This window comes from Rhinolophus sinicus, chromosome 3, assembly GCF_057876585.1.
Source record: "Rhinolophus sinicus isolate RSI-liver-muscle chromosome 3, RSI-T2T, whole genome shotgun sequence".
Taxonomy (NCBI): domain Eukaryota; kingdom Metazoa; phylum Chordata; class Mammalia; order Chiroptera; family Rhinolophidae; genus Rhinolophus; species Rhinolophus sinicus.
In genome coordinates, this window is record NC_142503.1 from 180,213,379 (window position 1) to 180,236,091 (window position 22,713).

A 22,713-nucleotide genomic window follows, 5' to 3' on the forward strand; every position below is an offset into this window, starting at 1 on the left:
GCTCTACATGCTGGAGAAGAACCTGGGCCCCACTGGGCACTTCTGATTAGTGGGCTCTCTCCTCCAAGCAGTGATTCAGGGACCCACAGTCTTTCTACCTGTGGCTCTGTCACATTCAATTCATGGCCTTCAAAGTCACGGTGAGATCTGCATCAAACTGGCAGAAGAATGACAGACCACAGAGGAGCATCCATGGGGTGGGAGTGGCACACATGTCCACACATTCCAATGGGACCAACTTGGTCACATGACCCACCAAATTGCAAGGGAGGCTGGGAAATGTAGTCTAGCTCTCAGGAGGAAGACTAACTGGGTTTGGTGCTATGACAGGCAGTTACCACCACAGATGCCTAGCTCCGTCTCAGCCACTGGCTTGGCTTCCCCTGGCCTCTCCCTTCTTTTCCACCCACTCTAGCCTTAGCCCTCCTGAGCCCATCCTCCCACCCTGGGTTCATCACCCTGCAGCTTCATCTGGCACACGTTGACACCCAAGAAAAGACCAGTTCTGGAGGGTCAGAGAGGTATGCAGAACAGATTTATTCCTTATGAGTTTATACAAGCACAGCATGGAGCCAAAGATAAAAGTGCAGACAGCTCAGGGTGAGGGCAAAGGGCCTCTCCTGCTGCTTTCTCATCTCTCCACCTGCCTAAGAACAGGCACACACTGGGTAGAAAAGTTGGGGAGTTGTGGGTCCACAGTCGGTGTAGGCAGAGGCAGAAAGGAGGGTGGGGAGACGAGCCCGAGGCCCTGCTGGAGGGGGTGGTGAGGAACTCAGGGCTCTCTGGAATGGAGTCACCCCTGCTTCCTTGGCCTTCCACAGCTTCACCCTGTCCCACTGGCTAACTTGTTCTTACAGAGCAAACATGAGGGCACTCCCACCAGAAGTGCTGAGTGAGGGAAAGGGAGGTACTGCAAAAGATAAAGCACTCCGTCAGGTGACATCAGGATAGGACTCTGAGACCCCACTGAGCCCTCTCACATCCCAGGTCACCTGTCCCTTCCTCAGCGGTGCTCCCGATGACCTTCTGTGATTCCACCAGGGAGGCTAAAAGTGTCCCTTCTTTCTCCTGGGGAAGAGCAAACACCCCTGGGAGAGAAAAGCATCAGGCAGGCGAGATGGGAAGGTGCCCAGAGCTCAGCCATTCCTCTCCCGACATGGCTCAGGCTCACCCGACAAGGGTAGCTGACAGAAGCGCCCATTCCCTCAAAGCCCTATACGTTCCCGGCCCCATGCCATCTGTGCCACCAAAATGCTGCTCCTCCTCATGGCAGCACAAGGGATGCCAGAGGGGAAATAAGACAGGCAGGGAGGAGCTACTGGGGACGGGGTGGGGGGTGAGGAGGGGGATCCAGCAGACCCTTCCTGAAGGAAAAGCCACCCCCATCCCCCTACCTACACTTATGTGGGAGTCAGGGGGGTGGGGCAGATGGAGACCCAGCCCTACTCCATCACCTGTCCAGTATGGCCAAGGGGACAAGGACCAAGACGCAGGGAGGCCTAGGAGAGCCTGGGCTACAACAGACACAGACCCACAAGCAGACACAGACAAATGGAGGCTGCCAGGTGGAGGCCCCTGGCAGGCGCCACCTCTTACTCGCCATCCCAGCCTCGACTCATGGCCTGTACTACGGCCCCATAGAGCTGGCTCCAGGCGGCCCTGGTGGCTGGTGTGAAGGCGGGACCCAGGCACTTCTCCAGCATGTAGAGCAGAGACTCACCCACCATCTGCAGAGGCAAGGAGCGCTGTGTCATTCCCGAAGGCAGGAAGGCATCACTGCATCCCACTGGTGAGAAAACTGAAGCCTGGGGCTGGTGAGGGCTCCTGGGCCTTTCTTCTCTCCTGCACAGGGTCTCTGCTTCCTGAGCAGGATTCTGCCCCAATCCTTGGGTACCACATTGTGCCCATCTTTCCCATTAAATTTGAGGCTTTATAGTGAACAAAGTATTTCATTCCACTCCCAGCCTTGCTGAGTGACCCCCAGCTCAGACCAGCAGTCGTTGGCCCCGGGCCTCAGTTTTCTCCTCTGTAAGGCAGCATTCATGGTGTTAAAAGCCCAGGCTCTATGACCAGATGGACCTAAGTTCACTTTATGACTCTACTGTTTATTAACTGTGTGACCTTGAGCAAGTTATGTAAACTCTCTGAGCCTCTGTTGCTTAATAAGACAGAGAAAGTGAAAAAGTTCCGATTCATTGGGTTGTTGAAATGATTTAATGAGATTATCTATAAAAAGCTCTTAGCACAGCATCTGAACACAGTAAGCCTTCAGCAATAAAAATGGCTCTCATTTGTTATTAGTCATAACACAATAAGGTTTATTTATTCCACAAATACTTATTGAATGGCCGCTGAAGACCAGGCATTGTGCTAATGCAGGGGACAGAGGGAACAAGGCAAACCCGGTCCCTTCCCAAGGGGCTTCCCACCTGGCAAGGTGACTGGACTACGTGGTAGACTCACGTCAGTGGCCCCCAGTGGACCTCACCTTGAGTAGGGGCTCTCCATCTTGACACCGGTCTCATCCGTCTGCCTGACTTTGGCCAATGGGACATTAGCAAGAGTTACGCAAGCAGAGTCTAGAGAAGCACTTGCCTACCCGGACTGGTCCTCTTGGAACACACCCACTTAGACTCAGCTGCTACTCTGTACAGGAGCTCAGCTAGACTACCAAGTGATGAGGCTGCAGGAAGAGAGACCCCCAGGATGACAGGCTATCCTGGCCATTCCAGCCCCAGATGAGCTCCCAGCTGAATGCACTGCATGAGTGACTCCAGCCGCGCCACGTGGAACAGAACCACCCCGCGGAGCCCAGAGAAATCAGAAATCGTTGTTTGTTGGTGTTGGTCTTATACACAGCAGTAGATAACTGAGCAGAGAAGCTAATCCTTGCCTTTCTATGGTTCTAAAAGAAGCCATACCAGAGAAGAAAAAACTGGAGGCTCAGAGAAGGCAAGGCAGCACCAGGGTCACACAGCAGGTAAGTACCAGATGCAGGCCCGAGCCCTGGTCATCTGAGGGTATAGGAATGGGGAGGCAGGGGAGGCCTGGGAGAGAAGGGTGGCCTCAGCTGAGGAGCTGCAGAGAGAGGAAGAGCCCCCTTACCCACCGAGAAGGAGCTGAGCTTGACGCCCACGGCACGGTGCTTCTTGCCCAGGCCTGTAAGGTAGCCCTCCAGCGAGGACAGGTCCTCCACATTGGTCACTGCAGTGTCAATCACGAGCATCACCTGCCAGAGCCAAGGGAACACTGAAACAGGCCAGAGCAACCCTCTGCTCACAAGCCCAGTCCAGAACCTAGGGGTCCCAACTGGAGGTAAGAGAGATCACTCAGTTTTTGAGGATTAGAAATGGAAAGCAATCTGTGTTTGCATGTTGTTAATGTGTGGTGACCAAGCCACTAACGTTACACCATGAAGGAAGCCCCTCTCTTCTGAGGGACTCAAAGTCCTAAACATGCACGCAGAACAGTGTCTGCCTGGGACGAGGGGAAACTGAGGCCCTGTGAGAGATGAGAGTCTCTAAGAAAACCCCATCTTGGTTTTCATAGGCAGATGGCCCAACACCACCTACAAGAGCCAGGGGACAAGGCCGAGGGCAGTGACAGCTGGGACCACCTGGCTGAGCACAGGGTAGGGGAGAAAGCTGACTGTGGTGCCGCAGACTGGGCCCAGCTCAGCACAGAGGGAAAGGAGCAGATGCCCCTGGCGTGAGGGAGCAGAAGGAGGGGAGTAAGACCAGGCCCAGGGCAGAAAACGGAAATCATTTTCCCTAACCCCAGGCTCTCGTTCTCCCCCAGGAAGGTGTTCTGCTGGATCCCAGAGGCCACGCTGGCCCCACCTTCCCCTCACCTTCCTGATGTGGTCCAGGAACTCGGGGGAGGACAGGCAGTCCTCTGGGCTGGAGAACTGGCGGCAGTTGTACTGGAAGAGGGGCAGTAGGTCGGGCTCCAGGTCAAACAGCCTGTGGGGGGAGGCCCAGGTGTTAGCCCCTGCACGCCCCAGCCCCGAGAGCCCTGGCTGCCCGCAGTGGGAACGAGGGTGGGCGAGAGTTTCGGCTGCAAACTATAACACACCCTCCAACCTGGCACTGACCCCTTCACCAGCTTTGCTGATGTCCTCTTCCTAGAAAGAGCATGTGTGCCCAGGTCACTCTAGGACCCAGCATGTAGCAGTCCCTCCATAAACAGTCGAGGGGTGCTGGAACAGGAAGGGATCCTTAAACAGGAAGCCTGGAGTTAACATTGTGGAAAGAGGATCTCTCTCTCTCTCTCTCCCCCTGCCACCTTCCCTTTCCTAGGTCACAATCTCCCAGTCTCATCTCACGTCTTCTGGGACGGGTTGGGGGGAAGGAGTTGGGGAGGGGGCTATGGCAGTGATGACAATAATAGTATTAAGAACTCCTTACACTTACTGAGCAGCGAGTACTTTACATATGGTTAAGTTGTGCATTGCTCACAATCTGAAGCAGTGGGTACAACTGTTATCCCAATTTTATAGAGGAAACAGAAGCCCAGAGAGGTTAAGTAACTTGCCTAAGGTCCCACAGCTTGGGAGCAGCAGAACCATAGAGGATGCCTGAAAAAATAGTGGGCTTGGGGACAGCCGGGAGGCATAGCTGAAACTCTCAGCTACATCTGAGAGGGCTCATCAGGGTTTTAGGTAACTCGGTGAATTTATTTCCCTTTTCGTTGGTGGGGAGATTTTGCAAAGCTTCCTCAGAAGTTCTGGGCTGGCTTAGGGAACCAAGGATCCTGAAAAACCATGGTGAAAGGGACCCTTGCCTCTTTGGTGATGGCAGAGGAGTTTCTGAGAGACCCTCCAGCTGAAGTTGAAGACTGGTCTCCCCCATCCCGTTCTGGGCTGTGCACCCCCATAGCTCTCTCTCTAGTAGTGAGAATTGAGCATCTGTCATCCCTTCCCTGGCAGTTCTCTGTCTAGCCTGCTCCTTTCCTTCGGTTCATTGCTGGAAAGGCACTCTCCTGGTGTCCAGACCTGTGCCCCACCAGCCAGGCCCTGGGAACACCCCATCTCCTCTTCCTGGCAGCAGTCGGTGCCCCTGGAGTCACCATCCAAGGAAGAGACACAGGAGGCACAGAGCCCGGGAGGAGGCGCAACGCGGGGCTGGCACCTGCTGGCCCGAGTGTAAAATCTCAGTGAGGAACCCGCCCGCCCTGGCCAGCCAGGTTGGGAGTGAGTGTGTGGCGCTGGACACCAGACGAGCCCACTGCCGAGTGAAGAGCAGAAGGGGCTGCGCCACCGTCGCCGCTTGCCTCTGGCGCACATCTGCAGGTGTCCCATCGCCGAGGCAGCCGGCCAGCCTCCTGGAACACATTCCCGGTGAAGGCTCCCGCCCCCTCGCCCCCCGGGGCGCCCGGGCCACCCTCACCTGGCAAATAACACTGTGCCATGCTCCAGCGGGCTGCCGCTCACCGCCCGCCAGCTCTGCCGGATCAGCTCCGGCTCCGGGCGCTCCATGCTCGCCCACGGACGCGAGGCGCAAGACTGGTACCCTCGGGGCGCGGGCGCTGTCACCGCACGTGCCACGCCATCTCAGCGGCGATGCCGGCCACTCTGCAACCCCTGCAGCCCTGAGTCTCGTCCCGGCGGGATCCAACCACCACTCCTTCCCCGTCCTAGGTAGAGGCACCCCAACCCTGCCAGCCCCGCTGGCGCTTCTGGGGACCCTGTTCCGGCTGCTGCACCCTGTGCCCGGTGGCTCCGAGAGCGCCCCGCCCCGCGCCGCCCCACTGGGGCGCTTTAAAGCAACCGCGGCCTCCGCCCCTCTGTCCATCAAGGCGCGCATCTCCGGACAACTGGCTCTGGCTGGAGACGACTTGGTGTCTGGGAAGTGCCTGGGCTTCACACCTTAATGGAAATCATCGAGCCTCGCTGGACCTGTTTCTCACCTGGAAACGAGTGGTAATATTACCACCTACTAGTTAAGGCACTGTGTTGAATTTGACCGCCTTGGGTAGGCTCTACAGGCGCCACCTGGGCACAAGACTTACTCAAACGCTGCCTGGAAGCATTTGAGTTTACCACCCCCTTGGGTTGGAGGTCGGGATGCCAGGTCACCTACCTGTATGACCAGGCTGAGGCTGGGAGTGCCCGCTGCCCTAATTCTGGATCTGACTGAGGCACCCCCACACCTTGGGGGCCACCTGGGCTCTCTGCCTTAGGAACAGCGCCAAGACCACAGTCGTTTCCAGCTAGGCATGGGTTTTCCTAAGACTCCATCTTTAGAGATCTGTGGGCTGTAGTTATCACCCAGCTCTGCTTGGCCAGGGCAGGTGGCGTCTCAGGAATAGCAGCTGTGGGCAATGCACTACCTGGACGCTGAGGGAGTGAAGCTCCAACATTCTACTATCCCACAATTTCTAATAGGCTTTTTAAAAAGTTTATATAGAAGTACTATTTATGTTACAAAATACAAGTTCAGGAAGGGAATCTCACGCTTGTCATTTGAGTGTGAAGTTGGTCACCTGTCATTTAGACCTACATTTTTTCTCTTTCAAACATGAAAGTTCCTCGAGCTCCAGCTCAGTGTAGTGGCCCAGGTTTGGGAGAGCAGGCCTGTTTCCACCCTCATTTATCAGTATTTGCAAGTGTCTGAGCCATCTCCTCTCAGTCTGTCCACTTCTCTGAGTTTCCTCAGCTGTACTTCGTGCACAGCTGGGTTGGGTATCAAGGTCTCAAGGGGCCTCTCAGTCCACCTCCTTTGTTTCCATGGATACAATGTGGGCATGGATACAACTGGGGCCATTGGTTATGAACGGGTTGTGGCCCCATGGCCAGCCCTGTGCTAGGCATGGAGTGTGGAGTCCTTGCCTTCTAGAACTTCTCCTTCTGGCCCCAAATGAGGACTAAGGGCCTCAGCAGAACTCTTGTGTCCAGCCCCCAAGCCCAATGAAACCATCTAGCCGCACTCACTCTTACAGGGACCCAGGAGTTTCAGTACCTCCTGTTCCCCTTCCCCATCTCCCCACACATCTCTGGGGTCTCTGAGCTGGAGCAGAGTGCAAGGCTGTAAGGCAGCCAGGTTTGTGTCTTAAGAGTTCAATAGATCCTCACGTAAGATCACAAAGGGACTGGGGCTGAAGGGACAAGGCCAAGGGTATTCAGAGACTAGACTTGCAGCTTGGTATCCCGTGGCCCTGCAGACAGGTCACAGGGGAAGGGCACGTCTCCATCAACCTTTACCTTCTTTCAGTGCCCAGATGCCCAGTGCTGTATGCAGGCCACCTGGCTCATTGAAGGCTTCCCACTCCACCCATTTGCACTTCCTGACAATAGTCTATACTCAGGACCCTTCTTGCCTCCTTTCCCCTTTGGACGGGGTCTGGGATCTGATAAATTAATAGGAGGTAATGGCCTTAGCTAGTATGTGATGGAGTCGGCACTCACTCTGCCTTTCTAGAACCAGGAGGAGGCAGGAGAGGGCTAAGTGCCCTCTAATCTCTGCTCCCCTTGGAGAAAAGGCCTGAGAACCTGGCTGGGCCTACGCAGTTAGGGTGGTGTATTCCAACCAGAGACTGAGGGTCTGAATCCATATTTGAGGGGCTGGGGAACAGTCACGGGAGCTCCCCTCCCTGCCAGACATCTGTCCATGATTCAGGCAGGAAGTTCCAATTGAGGAGAGTTTCAATACTGCTCGAGAGCCAGTGCTGACTTTCATCAACAGTAACGAAGAGCTACCATTTATCAAGCATTCGTGTCCGGACATTGTGCATCATTAACTCTTTTCATCCTCACGATGCCTCTAAGAAGGAGGTACTATTTATTACACCCTCGTTTTACCATTGAGGGAACAGGGGCTAAGAGGTTAAGTAACTAGCCCAAGTAACTAGTAAGTAGTGGGGCCCAGACTTGACCTCAGGTCTCACTCTGACCCATCCTTAGGCCTCCATGACCCACTGCCTCCCTCATTTTAATGGATTGTGACCAAGAGCTGTGTCCATAGCTCAGACCAAGCCACGGTCACTGGGTCTGGATCAGTGGTGTACTGGAACTGGCCCTTAGATGGCTCATGAAACCCCACTGTGCACATCTTTCCAGCTCATTCAGTGACATTAGGTTGGTAGCCTTGAATACGCGGCCTAACAATTAAGTTCACTAACTTGTTGCAACCATGTTGCTAACCTTTTTTGATATCAGAGGGATTATTCATTATGAATCTGTTAACAAATGGACAGTTAACCAAGTTTACTATTTGGAAGTGCTGAAAAGGCTGCGTGAAAAAGTTAGATGACCTGAACTTCTCGCCAACAATTCATGGCTCTTGTATCACAACAACAATGCACCAGCTCACACGGCACTGTCTGTGAGGGAGTTTTTAGCCAGTAAACAAATAACTGTATTGGAACACCCTCACTACTCACCTGATCTGGCCCCCAATGACTTCTTTCTTTACCCGAAGATAAAGGAAATATTGAAAGGAAGACATTTTGATGGCATTCAAGACATCAAGGGTAATATGACAGCTCTGATGGCCATTCCAGAAAAAGAGTTCCAAAATTGCTTTGAAGGGTGGACTAGGTGCTGGCATGGGTGCATAGCTTCCCAAGGGGAGTACTTCAAATGTGGCCATAGTGATTGATATTCAGCAATGAAGTCTGCAGCACTTTTTCTAGGAACTTAATTGTTGGACCTCGTAGGCCATGGTAGGAGTACTTACACCACGGAAATTGGCAAATGCTACAGATCAGGGTTTTCCTCCCAGAAAACCACTGGTCTGGGGGCACCAGGAAACACCGGGCCCTAGAGGAGCTATCAACGCATTCAACAGAACATACAATGAAACACGCTGAATCTGAATGCCTCTGAGCTGAGCCCAGGTCTTCTCCCCAGGGGTTCCAGGGCTGCCAGGTGGTTTTAGGAAAGTTCTCCTAGTCCTAGGACAGGCCGCAGAAGCAGAAAAATCCCAACTTGGTGCCTACCCCTGGCCCCACTATTTACTAATCACGGGATCTTAGGCCAGTAATTTAATCTCTCATGGGCAGAATGGGGACAAAAACAGCATCGACTTCACTGGGCCTTTATGAGGATTGTGTCTCAGATGTGTCGGGACTTGGTAAATTGGGCTGTGCCAGGCAAGGAGTGTTTGGTCCATTTCTAACCTGCCTGTCCTCAGCATTTCCCAGTCCTAAAGATTTGCATCATCCACTCCGTGCCCCATCTCCAGCTACTCTTGGTCCTAAGAGGGAAGGGGGGCTTGGGCAGCCCAGAAGAACCCCAATTTCACAGTGCAGGCTGCTCCTCTCCCCCCACCCCCGGCCGCCCACCCCCCACTGTCCAACATGAGTCAGCTCTTACCTATTTTGGACCTTAAGTTCGCTCCTGATAACAGAAGACCCCTGTCAAGATGGGGGCCTCTGGTAAGCAGGAAGGAAGTTGCTACAGTGCTGGGCCACTCAGCTGTCTCAGAAGTAGACGACCATTTCTCTCATTCCTTTCTATACTTGTGTGGAAAGGTTAAATGAGAAAATATAAGGTCCAGCTTACTACTTATTTTGGAATAAGTTTAAATAAATCAAAATAACCAACATTACTCAAGAAACCTTATATATGAGAGTGCCCAAATATCTGCTGGGGTAAAAATCAGGCTCATCTGTCCGGCCCAGGGCCTCTGCTGCAAGCGGAACAGCCACAGACATGAGACACGATAGATGGTTCTTGCACTCAAAACATTCTTCTTCTCTTTCGGGGAGCCAGAGGGCAAGTCAGATTCAATTAAGTACAATAGGAACAACATGACATTCAAAATAAGAGCTATTTATTACAAAACTAAATGGCCTCTGATTATCTGTGGAAACTTTTTTTTTTAAAATGTGGCTCAAGAAGCCGACTGGCCGGTGGGCTGACCACCCAATGTCTTCTTCCTCTACCAGCAAGGCTGTGGGGCACATCACATGTCTGCCAATTCTTGGGTGCTGGCCCCACACTGAAAGCACCACTCTGACAGCCCGGCTCCCCAGCACCTTCCAACGATAGAACCTGAGCATCAACCGATGCAGCCTTGTCCCCAGAGAAGGACCTACCAGTCTGGGCAAGGAGGAAGAAGAGTGAGTGGCCAGACAATTCTCCCATGCTTGGCAAGCAACAGAAGAGACAGAGGAACCCTTTGTCCCCATTGTGGCCAAAATAGCAGGGAGACACGGACCAGAATCTGCCTGAGATTTCTCCCTCGTCACCCGCACTCAGAGTGGCTGCCCCTCTGAAGGAACTCTCCTTCAGTTCCTCCCTTCCAGTGAGTTCCTATTAGGAAACACAAGGCACAAGGGAACATCAGCCACCCCGAGTGTCATCGTGGGCCACCGTTCTTTGCTGAGAGCCAAGCACAGATCCCTGCGTTCTACCTCCAGGACAGCCCACCCAGGGGGCTGCCCCCATCCAGCTCAGAAGAAACCACTCTGCAGGGAGGAGGGGAGGTCAGTGGTGGGGTGAAAGGGATGAGCAGAGGTTCTCCACCCCTGCTCTCCTTCCCTTCCAGAAAAGCAATAAGCAAGCAGCCCAGACTCAGCACTCAGGCCACGCTTCCTGCTGGGGGAAGTCAGAAGGGCTGCGGCCCTGGGAGCGGGAGGGCATCAGGCCCCAGATCTAATTAACAAACCTGCCTTGCTTTTGATGTCGCTGTATTTCCTCTATTAACATTAATGATGGTTGGTCTGAACATCCAAGCATGGCCTCCCCACCACCCAGTAGGTAGCACAGCCTGTCCCTGGGACCAATTTCCAGTCTCCGTGGCAACTGCTCCCAAAGATGCTCTAAAGAGCTGTGACCCTGTCAGAGGACGGAAGATGGAGTGTGGCAGAGATTCATCATTAACCTTGAAGCATCACAGTCCTCTGTGACAAAATAAGGATTCTGCCACGGGCTTGGATGAGGGAGGCAGGCTAAAGGGCGGGCCTTGGGTTGGTTGGGTTGTGCCCCAAAGCTTCTCTTAATCCCTTACATTTGGGGAGGAAGTGCAAGGATCAGCTCTGAGCTTCTTGCTTGGGCTTCAAAGCAATACAAAGTAGAAGCTTTCCTTCATTTCTAGAAGCTCTGGGACTTTGGGGAAAAAGATTGGTGAAACAGTGACACAGAGAAAGGGAAATGAAATGGAGTGAAAGGGGGAGTCAGCAGGGGTGGACTAGAGAAGTAAAAATGGGGAGCACTTAACAAGTGACAGAACATCAGCTCACACTGGGACCCCAGCCCAGCACCACAGAGACCCCTGCTCTGCCGCACATCTACCTTGGCTGCTAAGCAAGGGGCCCAGAGGCCGTCAGGAGAATACATGTCCTTACAGCCAGGCTGGATGCAGAGGACAGCAAGACACCACCCCTGGCACCCACGGCCTGGGAACACAGAGCAGCCAAAGACAGGATGCCATTCCTCCCACCAGTCTCATCGTGGGACATTCTCAGACAGCAAGAGACTGAGGACTGAGGGGGGCAACCAAGGGCTGGTGAGTCCTCCGCTGCCGCACTGTGTGCACACGGCAGGCAGGAAGCCCAGCCACCTGCGGCCACACAGGAGACTTCCCAGCAGCAGCCTCGTGGGCGCTCTGCCGTAATTGCTGGTTTGTGCGAAGCAGGTCAGCACAGCTCCGCCAGTCCCACCTGGCCTTCCCGTGGAGATGTCCCAAGGTGGGGCCAGCACTCTCAGCCCGCTGGGAGGTCAGAGAATTGTTGCTGAGGCTTACTTACGGACCCAATCCAGTGTGAAAGAAATACCAGAAAGTACTACTGTAGCCCTGGACTATTTCTTCAAGTTTATGCTGCCACGCCACTGTTCACAGTCAGTCTGTTCCACAGGCACACGGACAAAGTACCCTCACACTCGGCACTCCCACCCACTCTCTCACACACTCACGCTTCACATGTTGCACACTTGGGGAAATGGGCCTGACAGATGTTGTCCTCTGTGGCTGAGCCACCCTCAGAGGTGGAATCTCTGCAGACAGAGCGTGGCTCTCTCTAGTGTTGTTCGAGTCTGGGTATGCTCCCAGAGCTTGGTCCTGGCAGGCTCCTCGGGCAGCTTCCTCCACAGCTGGAAGGCTCAGGGACTAGCTCCACAGCTGGCTGTCCCCAGGAAGTTCCTGGCCTGAGGCTGGAGTCCTTGCAGTGGCTTCAAAACTCCCATGATTCCAGCCACCTTAGTCCTGCCATCGGACTTCGGGGGTCCTGGGCTAGGGGACCAACCATCCCGTATGCAAGAGGGTGGAAGAGGTAGAAGCTGTGAGAGAGAATTCAAAGGGACGCAGTTGGCACACCAGTGCCTCAGCGGAGACCAGCCGCCCTGCAGATCTTTTAAAGTTCAGCCCCTCCCGCTGGAGCTCATCAGGTCTTGTCTGCCGACAGGACCTGGCCCCTTCCATCAGCACGTCTGCTGGAGTTGGCCACTGGGCACACAGCAGCTGGGGGCTCCGTAGATGCTGACTTAGCGACAGTAAAGGAAAGGGCTCTTGCCCAGAGGCCTTGGGGGGAGACCAGTCCAGGGATGTGGTCATAGGCTGTTTGGCCCTGAGTATTGGTTAAAATGTGAAAATGCTCTCGGGTCACAGGTCACCACTTTCTGTTCACATGTTTATGTTACCCCCTAAAGGCCAGTAATTCTCAACAGGGGACCTATGAGGCTGGCAAGGTGGGGAGAAGAGGGGTGCTTTCCAAACAACACCCTTCTTCCAGTTATTCTGAGCCAGGCCACACACCCCCACGCCCCTCGACCCACCCCACTGAGTGCTATTCCAGGAGGGAGCCACTGTGACTCCAGAGGGGCCTGTGGTACCAAAGCTGGGAACCACTGGCATAAGGGAAGAACGCAGAGTCAGCCCCATGTTTCTCTTCCTATTTGGCTGCACATTAGGGTCACCTGGGGAGCTTGAAAACTGTGGCTCACTAGGCCCAAACTGGGCTCGACTGAATGAGAACCCCTGGAGATGGCACCAGTATGCTTCCAAAGCACCGCAGGGGATTCTGCAAGGCATGCAGGGCGGAGGCCTCAGGGCTGCAGTGACCCCAGTGCAGGGGAGGCTCACCTGTAGGCAGTTCCCAGGAGCAGGCTCAGGACTCCCGCCATATGGATGCCGCTGGCCAGAGAAGAGGAAGCCAGGCTCCAGGCACAGAGCCGCAGCAGCGTGTCCCACAGAACGCCTGGTGGACAGGAAAGAAACCCAGCACAGCCTAGCGGAGGCCGCCTCCCGGGGAGGCAGCAGAAAGGCGCCGCCCAGGTCAGGGCAGCAGACTCGCTCAGTCCTGCTGCTCCCCGTGGTCTCCCCTCCCCGTGGTCTCCCCTCCCCGTGGTCTTCCCTCCCCATCCTCCGCCCTCATCACCAACGCCAGGTGGGCAGTGCTGACCTGTCAACATGCTGGAGAAGAGCATGGCTGGGAAATAATGGTGGAAGTAGAGGACACGGCCCATCAGGAAGAACGGGAAGTAATGGAGCACCCAGCCGAGCAGCAGCTGCCCGCCTCCTCGCAGCAGAACCTGGGACAGCCCTGGGCCAAGGAGCACAGCCCCAGTCAGCAGACGGGGCGGGGCACGGAGCCTGGGCGCGAGTCCAGCTCTGCCCCTTCCCTGCTGTGGGGCTTGAAGAAGCCACATCACCTTACTGGGCCTTCCTTCCCTCCTCTGGACCAAGTCGAACAGCCCTCTGGCAGCTGGCAGACAGGAGCGGCCGGCTCTCAAGAGCCCTGCTCACCACCCCGCCCAGAGGGGCCGCAGCACCCATGGAAGGCGCACCAAACACCAGCAGGAGGCAGCTCGGCCTCTAAAGAAAGCAAAATCCTGCACACCCTGCAGGATGCTGCCTCCCTTCCTCCATCTCCCACATCTTTGCTGCCACACAGATCTTGGCTGCTGCAGACAGGGTGGAGGTGAGGTCAGAGATGAGAGGGAGGTGGGATAGAGGGAGTCTGGGACTATGGCTGTTCAGACAGGGAGCTGCAGAGGCAAAATCAGCCTGTGTGAATGTCTCTGAGGCTGCGGTCTGTGACCAGGGGCAGCACTGGGATGGGAACCCACAGATCTGCTCTGGGGGCTCCTCTCTACCCCACTAGAGGACAGGGCCATGGAACAAGGAGCAGGCAGAAGAGATGGGCAACTCTGTACAGAGCAGAGGCCAAAAGTGTAGACTCTGAACTCAGACTGTTTGGGTTTGAACCTCAGCTCTGTCACTTACTAACATGTCCTGGGACAAGGTTCTTAACCTCTCGCACCTTGGTTTCCTAAACCATAGAATAGGGGTCATAATCTCTACCCTCCAGGGTTGCTGGGAGGATGAAGCATCTAACACAGCACCGGGCGTCTGGTGACTGTGAGCTTTCAAAAGCTAAGGAGAAGGGACAGAGTGGCCATCGGCAGGCAGGCCTTCCCCTGGTTGCAGGCACTCCGCCAGCTGCTAGGCCAGGGGAGGCTGCGGACAAGGGACCTGACCTTCAACCTCTGCAGACAGACGCGCCCCTCTGTGCGCAGCTACAGCAATGACGCTCCCTGAGAGGATGTACAGGGCAATGCTCAACAGATTCAGCCACCAGACCACCTGCATGGAAACGAGAACAGGAGTGTGAGGGGAAAGCAACAGCCCTCCACAGACCTGGCTCGAGGCCCAAACCGGCCTGGTGGGTGCTCACCGGGTTGCCAAGCAGGTACACGCGGAAGTCCGTGTCGTTGATCCCCGAGAAGCGCAGGCCCTGGGGAGGGAGCACAGCACATGCTGCCGACCCAGGCCCCGTTCATGCCAGCGGCACGCGTCCCAGGGGAGGAAAACCGGTCACCCTTCAGCGACAGGGAGCCTGCACAGGAGGCTCACAACATGCAGATTGTGGTGAATCTGGGAAGGCTGGGTCAGGATCAGGGCGGAAAACAGAGCCCTGTCTCCAGCCACCCCATCCATGCCAGGCAAGGTCTCGCCCTGTCAGCCAGCACACCCCACCTCCACCAGTCTCAATGGTCACTTTCTGGGCTCCATTCCCTGGGAGGGGCTCTAGCCTCAGGACCTACCTGATAGTTGATAGGCCAGTGCCAGGGCTTGGAAGTAAATTCATTGTCCTTGGGTTTGAGGCCATTGTTCCCCTACAGGAAAGTGGCAAAGAAAAACTAGTCAAGACAGAGATTGAGAGAACTCACAGAAATGCGAGGCACAGGGATCCCTGATAAATGGCCAAGTGTCAGGAGAAACCCTCTCTCCTGTCCCTCCCATGCAGGGAAGAACCAGGAGCTCACTCTCAGCACTTGCTCACAGCTGCCTTACTTCTCCCAGCAAGCAAGCCTCCAATTCCCACCAGAGATAGTCCAGTCAGGCCCTCTCTGCTTGAGAAAGAGGAAGGAGGGATTTGCTTCCTATGGGCACAAAATATACACCCATCTTTCAGGCCAAGAATAAGTGTCAAGAGGGTGAGGAGGGGGCATCTAAAATCTGGGCTGACTTACTGTTCCTGCGGAAGGCCAATTCAAACACAAACCCAGAAATGCTGATGAGTTCCTGGACTTCAAAAATTTTACTTTAGTGTTTCTCAATTTTTTTCATTGCTGCCCCTCCCAGATTTTTTATAGACATATTTTTTTCCTAAACGCCTCCCCATAACATTTTAATACCATAGCTATACTGTAAATCTGTTTATATGCTGTGTGAATACCTGTGCTTTATATACTAAAAAGTTAACGTTTTTTTTTGCCCTCCAAGAACACATTTTACCCACTGGAAGTGATACCATTCCAGTTGAGAACGCACACTTTGCCTGAAGGACCCAGACTCAGCCCCTTTAATCCACTAGCCAAGAATATCCAACAATAAAACGTCTCTATATGGCAAAGTCAGGCCTTTGCTAAAACAAGAGGGGAAAGGACCAGGGCCCTGGCTCCTATTCACCAGGACGGCATCAGCCTCATTATGAGGGCACCTTGAGAAGGCATTCCCTGGGCCAGGAATACGGTCTGTGAGTTAGTTCGGGGTTTCTCCCCTCGCACTACTGACATTTTGGGTTGGGGAAGTCTGGCAGGGACTGCCCTGTGCGGTGTAGAATGTTTCGCATCCCTCGCCTCTGCTCACTAGATGCCAGAGCATCCCTGCCTCTCAGTTGTGCCAGCCAAAAACGTCTCCAGACACTGCCAAATATCCCCTAGGAGCAAATCATCCTGTTGAAAAACACTGGTCCAGCCCAAGGAAGATTCAGAAGGTCTGGCTCAGTGAACCGCCACCCAGCGCCTTACTCACTAATCCGACTCCTCGAGGGGTTGGGAATTGTTTGTATGCCTCCCTGCAGTGGCTGGGTTGCTCCTCCAGGGTCAAAAGTGCCATGAGGGTGTCAGACCCAGGGTCCAGGTACACAGCCCCTGAAGCACTATAGCCACCGGAAGGGCCTCAGAGTGAAGAATGAATCAGTCTGGACCCCAGAGCATCTGCTGAGGGAAGTCAACTCCTTCAAACCAGTCCAGTCCCAAACTCGGGACTCCAGCCAGAGCCATAACAAGCCAGGGGCATCCCATTCACTACATCAAACTCTGAGAAATCCAGCTCCTTTACTAAACCAAGAAACGGAAGGAAGGGAAAATGTGTAACCATTATAGGTATATGCATTTCTACATTACTCTCTGTCTTAAACCCTAGAATGCATCTGTCACCTCAACACGCCACGCAGCCTTCTCCGCCCAGGCCCCAGGCCCTCCACGCAGCTGGCAGAAAAGCCCTCTCCCCTGCAGTCTGTGGTCTGGACTATTTGGGTCTCTCTCTCCATCCTGACTTTATATCAGTTAAGTAAGAAAGATTCCATATGTCCCTTTTCTTCTTTGATTCTACCTCTTAGATAATAAAAGAAGAAATGAGACTATTTAGACTCAGTCTGAAAATTCTACCCAGACCTAGAATAACACTTTGACTGACAGGCACATATTCAAAAGAGCTGTATTCCCAGGCCACAGGGACAGCTATGAGCAGAGAGTCAGAGAAGAAGTGACCACAGATTGCTTAATGTCAACTCATCGACTCCTAATGTGCAGACATGACAAAATCTGAATTTTTAAATTTAATGTGGTGATTTAAGTCAACTATATTTACTGGTACTGCTTACACAGTCACTTCCAGGAACGTCCACTAGACAATGGCTCACCAGGGGAAAAGCCACAACTGTTACATCTCTCTGCAACTGTGGGTGTGGAGCGATAATCACATCTGGCTTGAGACAGTGATTCTTAAACATCATTCCTACAGAATATCGGTTTTCCCTAAACCAGAGTAAAAAGGTCTCCCCCTACGCATCAAAACTGCAGCAGGATTTCTCCAACTCACAGGGGAAATTTTAAACTAGTAGGTAGAATTTCTCACTTTAAAGATTTACTCTCTGAAGTGTCCTTAAACCTTTGATGCTACAACTGCTGTCAGCTACTAATGATCCAGAGTACAAACAGCGAGTGTTAGAAAACCTTAAAAAGAATCAACCATGCTCCCCTAACCAGTTTGTTTCTGTCTGGGAACATGAGTGGGCTCGTGGTTGGGATTTTATGCTGCATGTAAACAACACACTCCAATGAGCTATTCATCCTAACTGACCCTAACTTCACAGGATGGAATGGTCTTCAACCAAGAGCTCTTTGACTTTCAGGGGCTCTGCCACTTGAACAGATCGCAGAACCACGCAGAGGCAGAGGAATGTAGTGGTAACCAGTGCTGACGCTCAAAGCCTGCTGCCTGGTTTGAAGCCCGGATCCACCTCTTACTTTTAGCTGTGTGAGTCTAGGGAAGTTCCTCAATCTCTGCCTCTACGCCCTCATCTGTCACCTGGGAACATTCATCTCCACAGCACTGTCACAAGTAGCAGGTAAGTTCATATGTGTACAGAGCTGTGGTAGTGCCGGCACGTAAGAGCCCCGGAGGTGTTCACTCCCTTCGCTGCTGTCATCCTCCTCCCCACCATCACTCTGTGCTAAGGGAGATGGCTTTGAAGACCAACGAAACCAGAAAGTGAAGACACTTTAAAAAGTCCTCCAGGAGGCGGCCGTGGATCTAGACCACGGCTACTGATCTGTGATCCGAATTTGTGGGTGGCCCAGAGCTCTTAGAGAAGCCACCAACTAGGAAGGGGCCATCATACCCGGATCATCACCATGTGGGACTCCAGCAAGATCTCAGGAAAACTGGGCTGCAGCACGTCTAGGCTGATGTTTGGCACTAGAAAAAGAAATGACAGAGGAGCAAACCGTTGTCACACATTCCCTCTCACAGCTGCCCGTGGTATCCACACTGCTGCCAGTCTGAGCGCAGCTTTCCTGACAAGCTGACTGCCAAGTAGGTGAGAGTGTTGCGGAAATGGAAGAACGCTTGGCCCGATTCTTGACTATTCATTCATCTTGTACTAAGCACTCATCAGGCACTCTGAGAACTACAAAGGCAACAGACGACTAGGCCCGTCCCTGGGTGCTTCCACGGCTCTCAGCACCATCGCCCTTCCTTCCTGTTCTGGCTTGAATGCTGCTCTCCCCTGCTGGGCAGAAGGTCTGTGAGGATGGGGCTCACGTCTATCTCATTCACCAGTATGCCCCCGGGCCCCACATGACTCCCAACATACTCAAGAAAGAGTTGTTTAGTTAATGAATTAGCTGCTTGGTTAAATTAGGTGGTAAAAAGAATGAAATGAGAAGCAAAGAGGGGAAATCAAGCAGAAGCATGAAGAGGGCAATTTAGGAGGACAGATGATGGATCCAAAGACTCACTGAGTTGAAGATGACACTAAAATAGGAATGTCAAATTGCACCTGGGAGTATAGAGATGGGGCTCAGATCAAGGGTTTTGGCTGTCAGTTTCTGCAGAAGGGCTGGCTGGCTGGGAGGAGGAGTGGCACTCCCCACAGGGGCATAAAGGGAAAGCACCACCCTGCTCTAAGCCTTGCGGGAGGGTCAGGAGGTGCCCGAGGTGCAGGAGATTGAAGAACCGAGGAGACAAGACAGATGGACCTGCTTACAGGTGTCAAGGAGGAGAAGAGTCACATCCAGAGAGAGGCAAGGAAAATAAGAGGCAACTAGCTCTGGCCCCAAGAGAGGTTACTGGGTACTTCAAGGAGAGGAATTGAAGGAAAATGGAAAGTTTAAATGGATGGAAAAAAAAAAAGGGGACAACGCATATGAAGAGATTAGGTTTGAAAAAGGAAGAAAACGGCAACAACAAGATGAAGTGGCAACAGAGTTTATAAAGGTTGATTTTTCTAAGATAAGAGTTACTTATAAATGTTTCCCTTCAGAGCCAGCCCAGGAATCGACCTCACTCACATTTGGGATTGATATGGTCCTCTACATTCCAGACGGAGTTGAGGTTCTCCTTTAGGTATGGAGTGCAGGTAACTTCCAACTGCTCCCAGCCCCTGTGAAAAGTAGTCAGATGTCTCTCAGAAGCCCTGAAACTCACCAGACAGCAGCACTGTCAACTGCTCTTACATCCATGGGGTCCCTCTCTTTCCAACCCAATGGCCATGTTTTCAACCTCACGCTTTCATATGCCACGACTATCCTAGGAGTATTCTAGCATGCAGCGCTCCCATTTTAGAAAGACAGATAGATCCAGTTAGCACATGCCAACTGTACAAACACTCAACTATCAGAACATATAAAACACCAAAGGAACTCTGGAACTCCGCTCTATACCACACCTGTTGCCTTTTCTCCCTCCATCTGCCACTAAAAATAAGCAAATATGAGGTGAGCAATGACACCTGGGAAACAGAAGCTTCTGGTATACTCCTTGTGGTGTGAAAGGAAAAGCATGAGCCTCAGCTGGGACACCAAAACCCCAGAGACTCACCACTTGGGCAGAACCTTTCCTGATGAGCCCAGGACACAACCTGTGACCAGATGAATGAAGCGAATTCGACTTCTCAGCACTTTGATCCGGTTTCCAAATTTTCTATTTACAACCTCAATCCGCCAGAAATCATTTGAGTCCCCTGTCCCATTCTGCCGCATAGAAAAAAAACAAAAACACAAAGAAAAAGGAGATGGCCACCCTTCCAGATGCCACTGTTATAATGGTCAAAGACTAAAACAGCCTCAGTGATTGAGGTGGGAAAAGGGAGGGCCACGAAAATACCCCAACATTGCCACAACGAGAAAAGTAGTATAACTCTTAGAACCTGAAGTCCAACCCCTCACTTGATAGGACTAGAATTTAAATTCTAAATAGATGTTTTTGCCCTTAAATCAAACTCAGGACATCACCTTAAGCCAACAGAAATAGATCTAGGCCACTTTCATCCATTACTGGCCATCTGTACAATCACTCATCTAAGCCAGAAACATCTGGCCTGAATATTGTATTTTGGAAATTAAGACAGTCGTGTCTAATTCTCCTTAGAAGGTGCCCACAAGAAAAAGATGAAGTTCAGTCTTGGCTCTGGCACACAGTTGGATGAGCAAATAGAAAGCGGGTTGGGAAGAGGGCCTGATGAGAGTGGAATGCCTTGTGTCACTTGGGGTACTTCACCTTACGAAACCCAGGATCTTTACTGATGCACCCACGCCCCTGGAAGGGAATGTAACTGATAGTCGTAAGTCTAGTTGCCCACCAGTTGTTTTTGTTTTCAAATTACTCCCCAAGCCATAAATACTCACTGAGCTTCTTCTATTAACTGCATCACCCCAAGGTAGTGAAAATCCAAAATAAATGTGGTTAACATTTAAGGGAAGTAATCCTTCAAAATAAAGCCAACGAGAATTTGGGATCTGGCAAAGCATAAACTTATATATTCATCTGGGGCCATATCGTGGGTCTGTGGCTTCTACCGTGTTTCCCCAAAAATAAGACCAAGTCTTATATTAATTTGGCTCCAAAGGACACATTAGAGCTTATCTTCAGGGGAAGTCATCCTGAAAATCATGCTAGGGCTTATTTTCCTATTAGGTCTTGTTTTCGGGGAAACACGGTATGTCCAATGTGATTTTAAAAGGAATCCAAATAGTATTCATATTTGACATTTATTAAGTGTTAGAACTTAAAAATGGCATCATTATTATGGGAGGAGAGAGATGGGGGCAGAGAGGCTTCATAGGCTGCCTTCCCCACAGCAAGCCTAGCCAAAAAGTTCCCAAATGTTAAGCGAGTCCCTGTGCGGCCTCCAATCCTTAGGAACGTGCCAGAATTCTGGGGAGGATATGTTCCGCCACCGGGCCCTGAGCCACATCCTGCTCATGGCACGGTCCCGCTGCTTACTTACTATGCCATAGCCAGTGACCTGATAGTGCTTCCGGGTCAGGGGGGCCTCATGATAATGACTGTGCAAGTTCCGAGAAGTCCTAGAAATTGAGAAAAAGAAGTGCCATTATCCTGAAGAAAAGACATGTGCAATGGTTCTTCTTTTACCAAGGATACTCAGAGTCAACTGTTAGGATAAGAACAATTAGAATCTGAATATTAAATCCAACACATCAGGAACTTTGTGCCTACTTACTCACAAGAAACAGCCAGAGTATTGGAGAACTGCCGGAACAAGGCGGGGCAGACGGGAGGGGTACTGGACCCATGCCAAAAAGGGGCTCACTCCAGGTGGGCGAGGGGGCAGCTGGTAATGACTGAACTCGTTTGGTGGTTTTGCAGCACTAAGCTTGCAGGTTTGGGGAGAAGAAAGTTAAAATCCATAATCTACATTGACCTGAGACAGGTAAACCTCCGCTCTCCCACTTGCTCTTTCTACTCCTATCACCAGTCTTATAAAGTGGGAAGTGGGGGTTTCATTTACATTTATTTACTTTGTGCTTTTTATAATGTTCTTACTTTTATCCATAATAAGAAATAAATGTTCATTATAAATATTTTGGAAATTTTCAAAAATAAAATTGAATAATAAATGTATTAATAAAATGAAAATTATTTAATAATAAAATTTAAAATGTAAGTATCCATACTCTATATATGTAACCCGATTTTTAAAAAATCTGTATCTAACAATTCTAGTATATGAAACTTTTAAGGGCTGCTCTGCTGTCTACTGTTCCTGTTCATTCTTGCATGTGGTGTCTTATCCTGGCGTGTTTAGCTATTCTTTACTGTGTACTACTCACTGTCACTGAAAAACTATTTATGGGAGCGGATGACAATGTCTTTCTCAAAAGAAGATGTACATCTGCTTTTATCCACGCAGCTAAGAGATACTACCAGTCTAGGATTACGTTCATTTAAATGTATGGCTTAAAGATTTTGAGACCATCCAGGGGAAATGAATTGGGCTACAAATCCATGTGAGGATCAACTGGTAGTTACAATTTCTCAGGAACCAGAAATACCCCCCGTCCCAAGCCCTCCCAGCACACTCTGCTTAGCAACTTTTCCGGGGGGTATATATATATATATATATATATATATATATATATATATATATATATATATATATATATATATATAGCAGAGTTACCATTACCCTAAGTCTTTGGGGCTCCAAATTTGAGGGGAGGATCACTTAATAAATTTATCACTTTGGGTGAGCCTAGAGCTTTGACTTTAAAACTCCCTCTCCCAAGAGGCGGCCAAAACCAAAGATCCAAACTCAAGATTGTGAGGTCAAGGCAGAGTGGCTACAGTGTCTCCCTTGTTTCTCTGCATTCCCTCTTTCACTTAGATTTTGGCTTGGTAACTCCTTACTATCTTGTCAGCTCTTCAATGCTTCTAAGAAGATTATTCTAGTTTTATATTTATATTCCAGTTTTTCTATTATTAGTCATTTGCAGTGAGAACATTGGTTAAACAAACTAGC

At 51.6% G+C, this 22,713-nt stretch overlaps 2 protein-coding genes across 3 annotated transcripts in view; both read right to left on the reverse strand.

The window, feature by feature from the left end:
* Positions 1 to 518: 518 nt before the first annotated feature.
* On the reverse strand, positions 519 to 9,531 carry NGB (neuroglobin). The gene is made up of 4 exons (XM_019733276.3): positions 5,388 to 9,531; positions 3,851 to 3,962; positions 3,110 to 3,229; positions 519 to 1,727 (listed from the first exon to the last, which is right to left on the reverse strand). Exons 1-4 carry the CDS (start codon positions 5,474 to 5,476, stop codon positions 1,593 to 1,595), a joined length of 456 nt encoding a protein of 151 aa, XP_019588835.2. The 5' UTR covers positions 5,477 to 9,531; the 3' UTR covers positions 519 to 1,592.
* A 2,202-nt stretch (positions 9,532 to 11,733) lies between these two features.
* The window catches only part of POMT2 (protein O-mannosyltransferase 2), a 39,012-nt gene continuing 28,032 nt past the window's right edge, over positions 11,734 to 22,713 (reverse strand). Inside the window, exons 12-21 of one of the 2 annotated variants that reach the window (XM_019733494.3) lie at positions 21,181 to 21,259; positions 19,773 to 19,924; positions 19,244 to 19,335; positions 18,073 to 18,149; positions 14,987 to 15,058; positions 14,617 to 14,676; positions 14,420 to 14,525; positions 13,342 to 13,482; positions 13,023 to 13,137; positions 11,734 to 12,220 (exon numbers count right to left, since the gene is read on the reverse strand). In XM_019733494.3, coding sequence (XP_019589053.3) covers positions 12,115 to 12,220; positions 13,023 to 13,137; positions 13,342 to 13,482; positions 14,420 to 14,525; positions 14,617 to 14,676; positions 14,987 to 15,058; positions 18,073 to 18,149; positions 19,244 to 19,335; positions 19,773 to 19,924; positions 21,181 to 21,259 — 1,000 coding nt within the window. In that variant the 3' untranslated portion in view covers positions 11,734 to 12,114. Of the gene's footprint in view, positions 12,221 to 13,022; positions 13,138 to 13,341; positions 13,483 to 13,591; positions 14,526 to 14,616; positions 14,677 to 14,986; positions 15,059 to 18,072; positions 18,150 to 19,243; positions 19,336 to 19,772; positions 19,925 to 21,180; positions 21,260 to 22,713 lie in introns of those variants that run through there. The other variant, XR_016020912.1, reaches the window with a different exon arrangement.

Excerpts from the sequence above, each read along its gene's own strand:
- NGB (XM_019733276.3), bottom strand. The coding sequence starts at position 5,476 with ATGGAGCGCCCGGAGCCGGAGCTGATCCGGCAGAGCTGGCGGGCGGTG. Across the intron at positions 3,963-5,387 it reads GGCACAGTGTTATTTGCCAG|GCTGTTTGACCTGGAGCCCG; the intron begins GTGAGGGTGGCC and ends CTCCCCCCACAG. Across the intron at positions 3,230-3,850 it reads TCCTGGACCACATCAGGAAG|GTGATGCTCGTGATTGACAC; the intron begins GTGAGGGGAAGG and ends TGGCTCTGGCAG.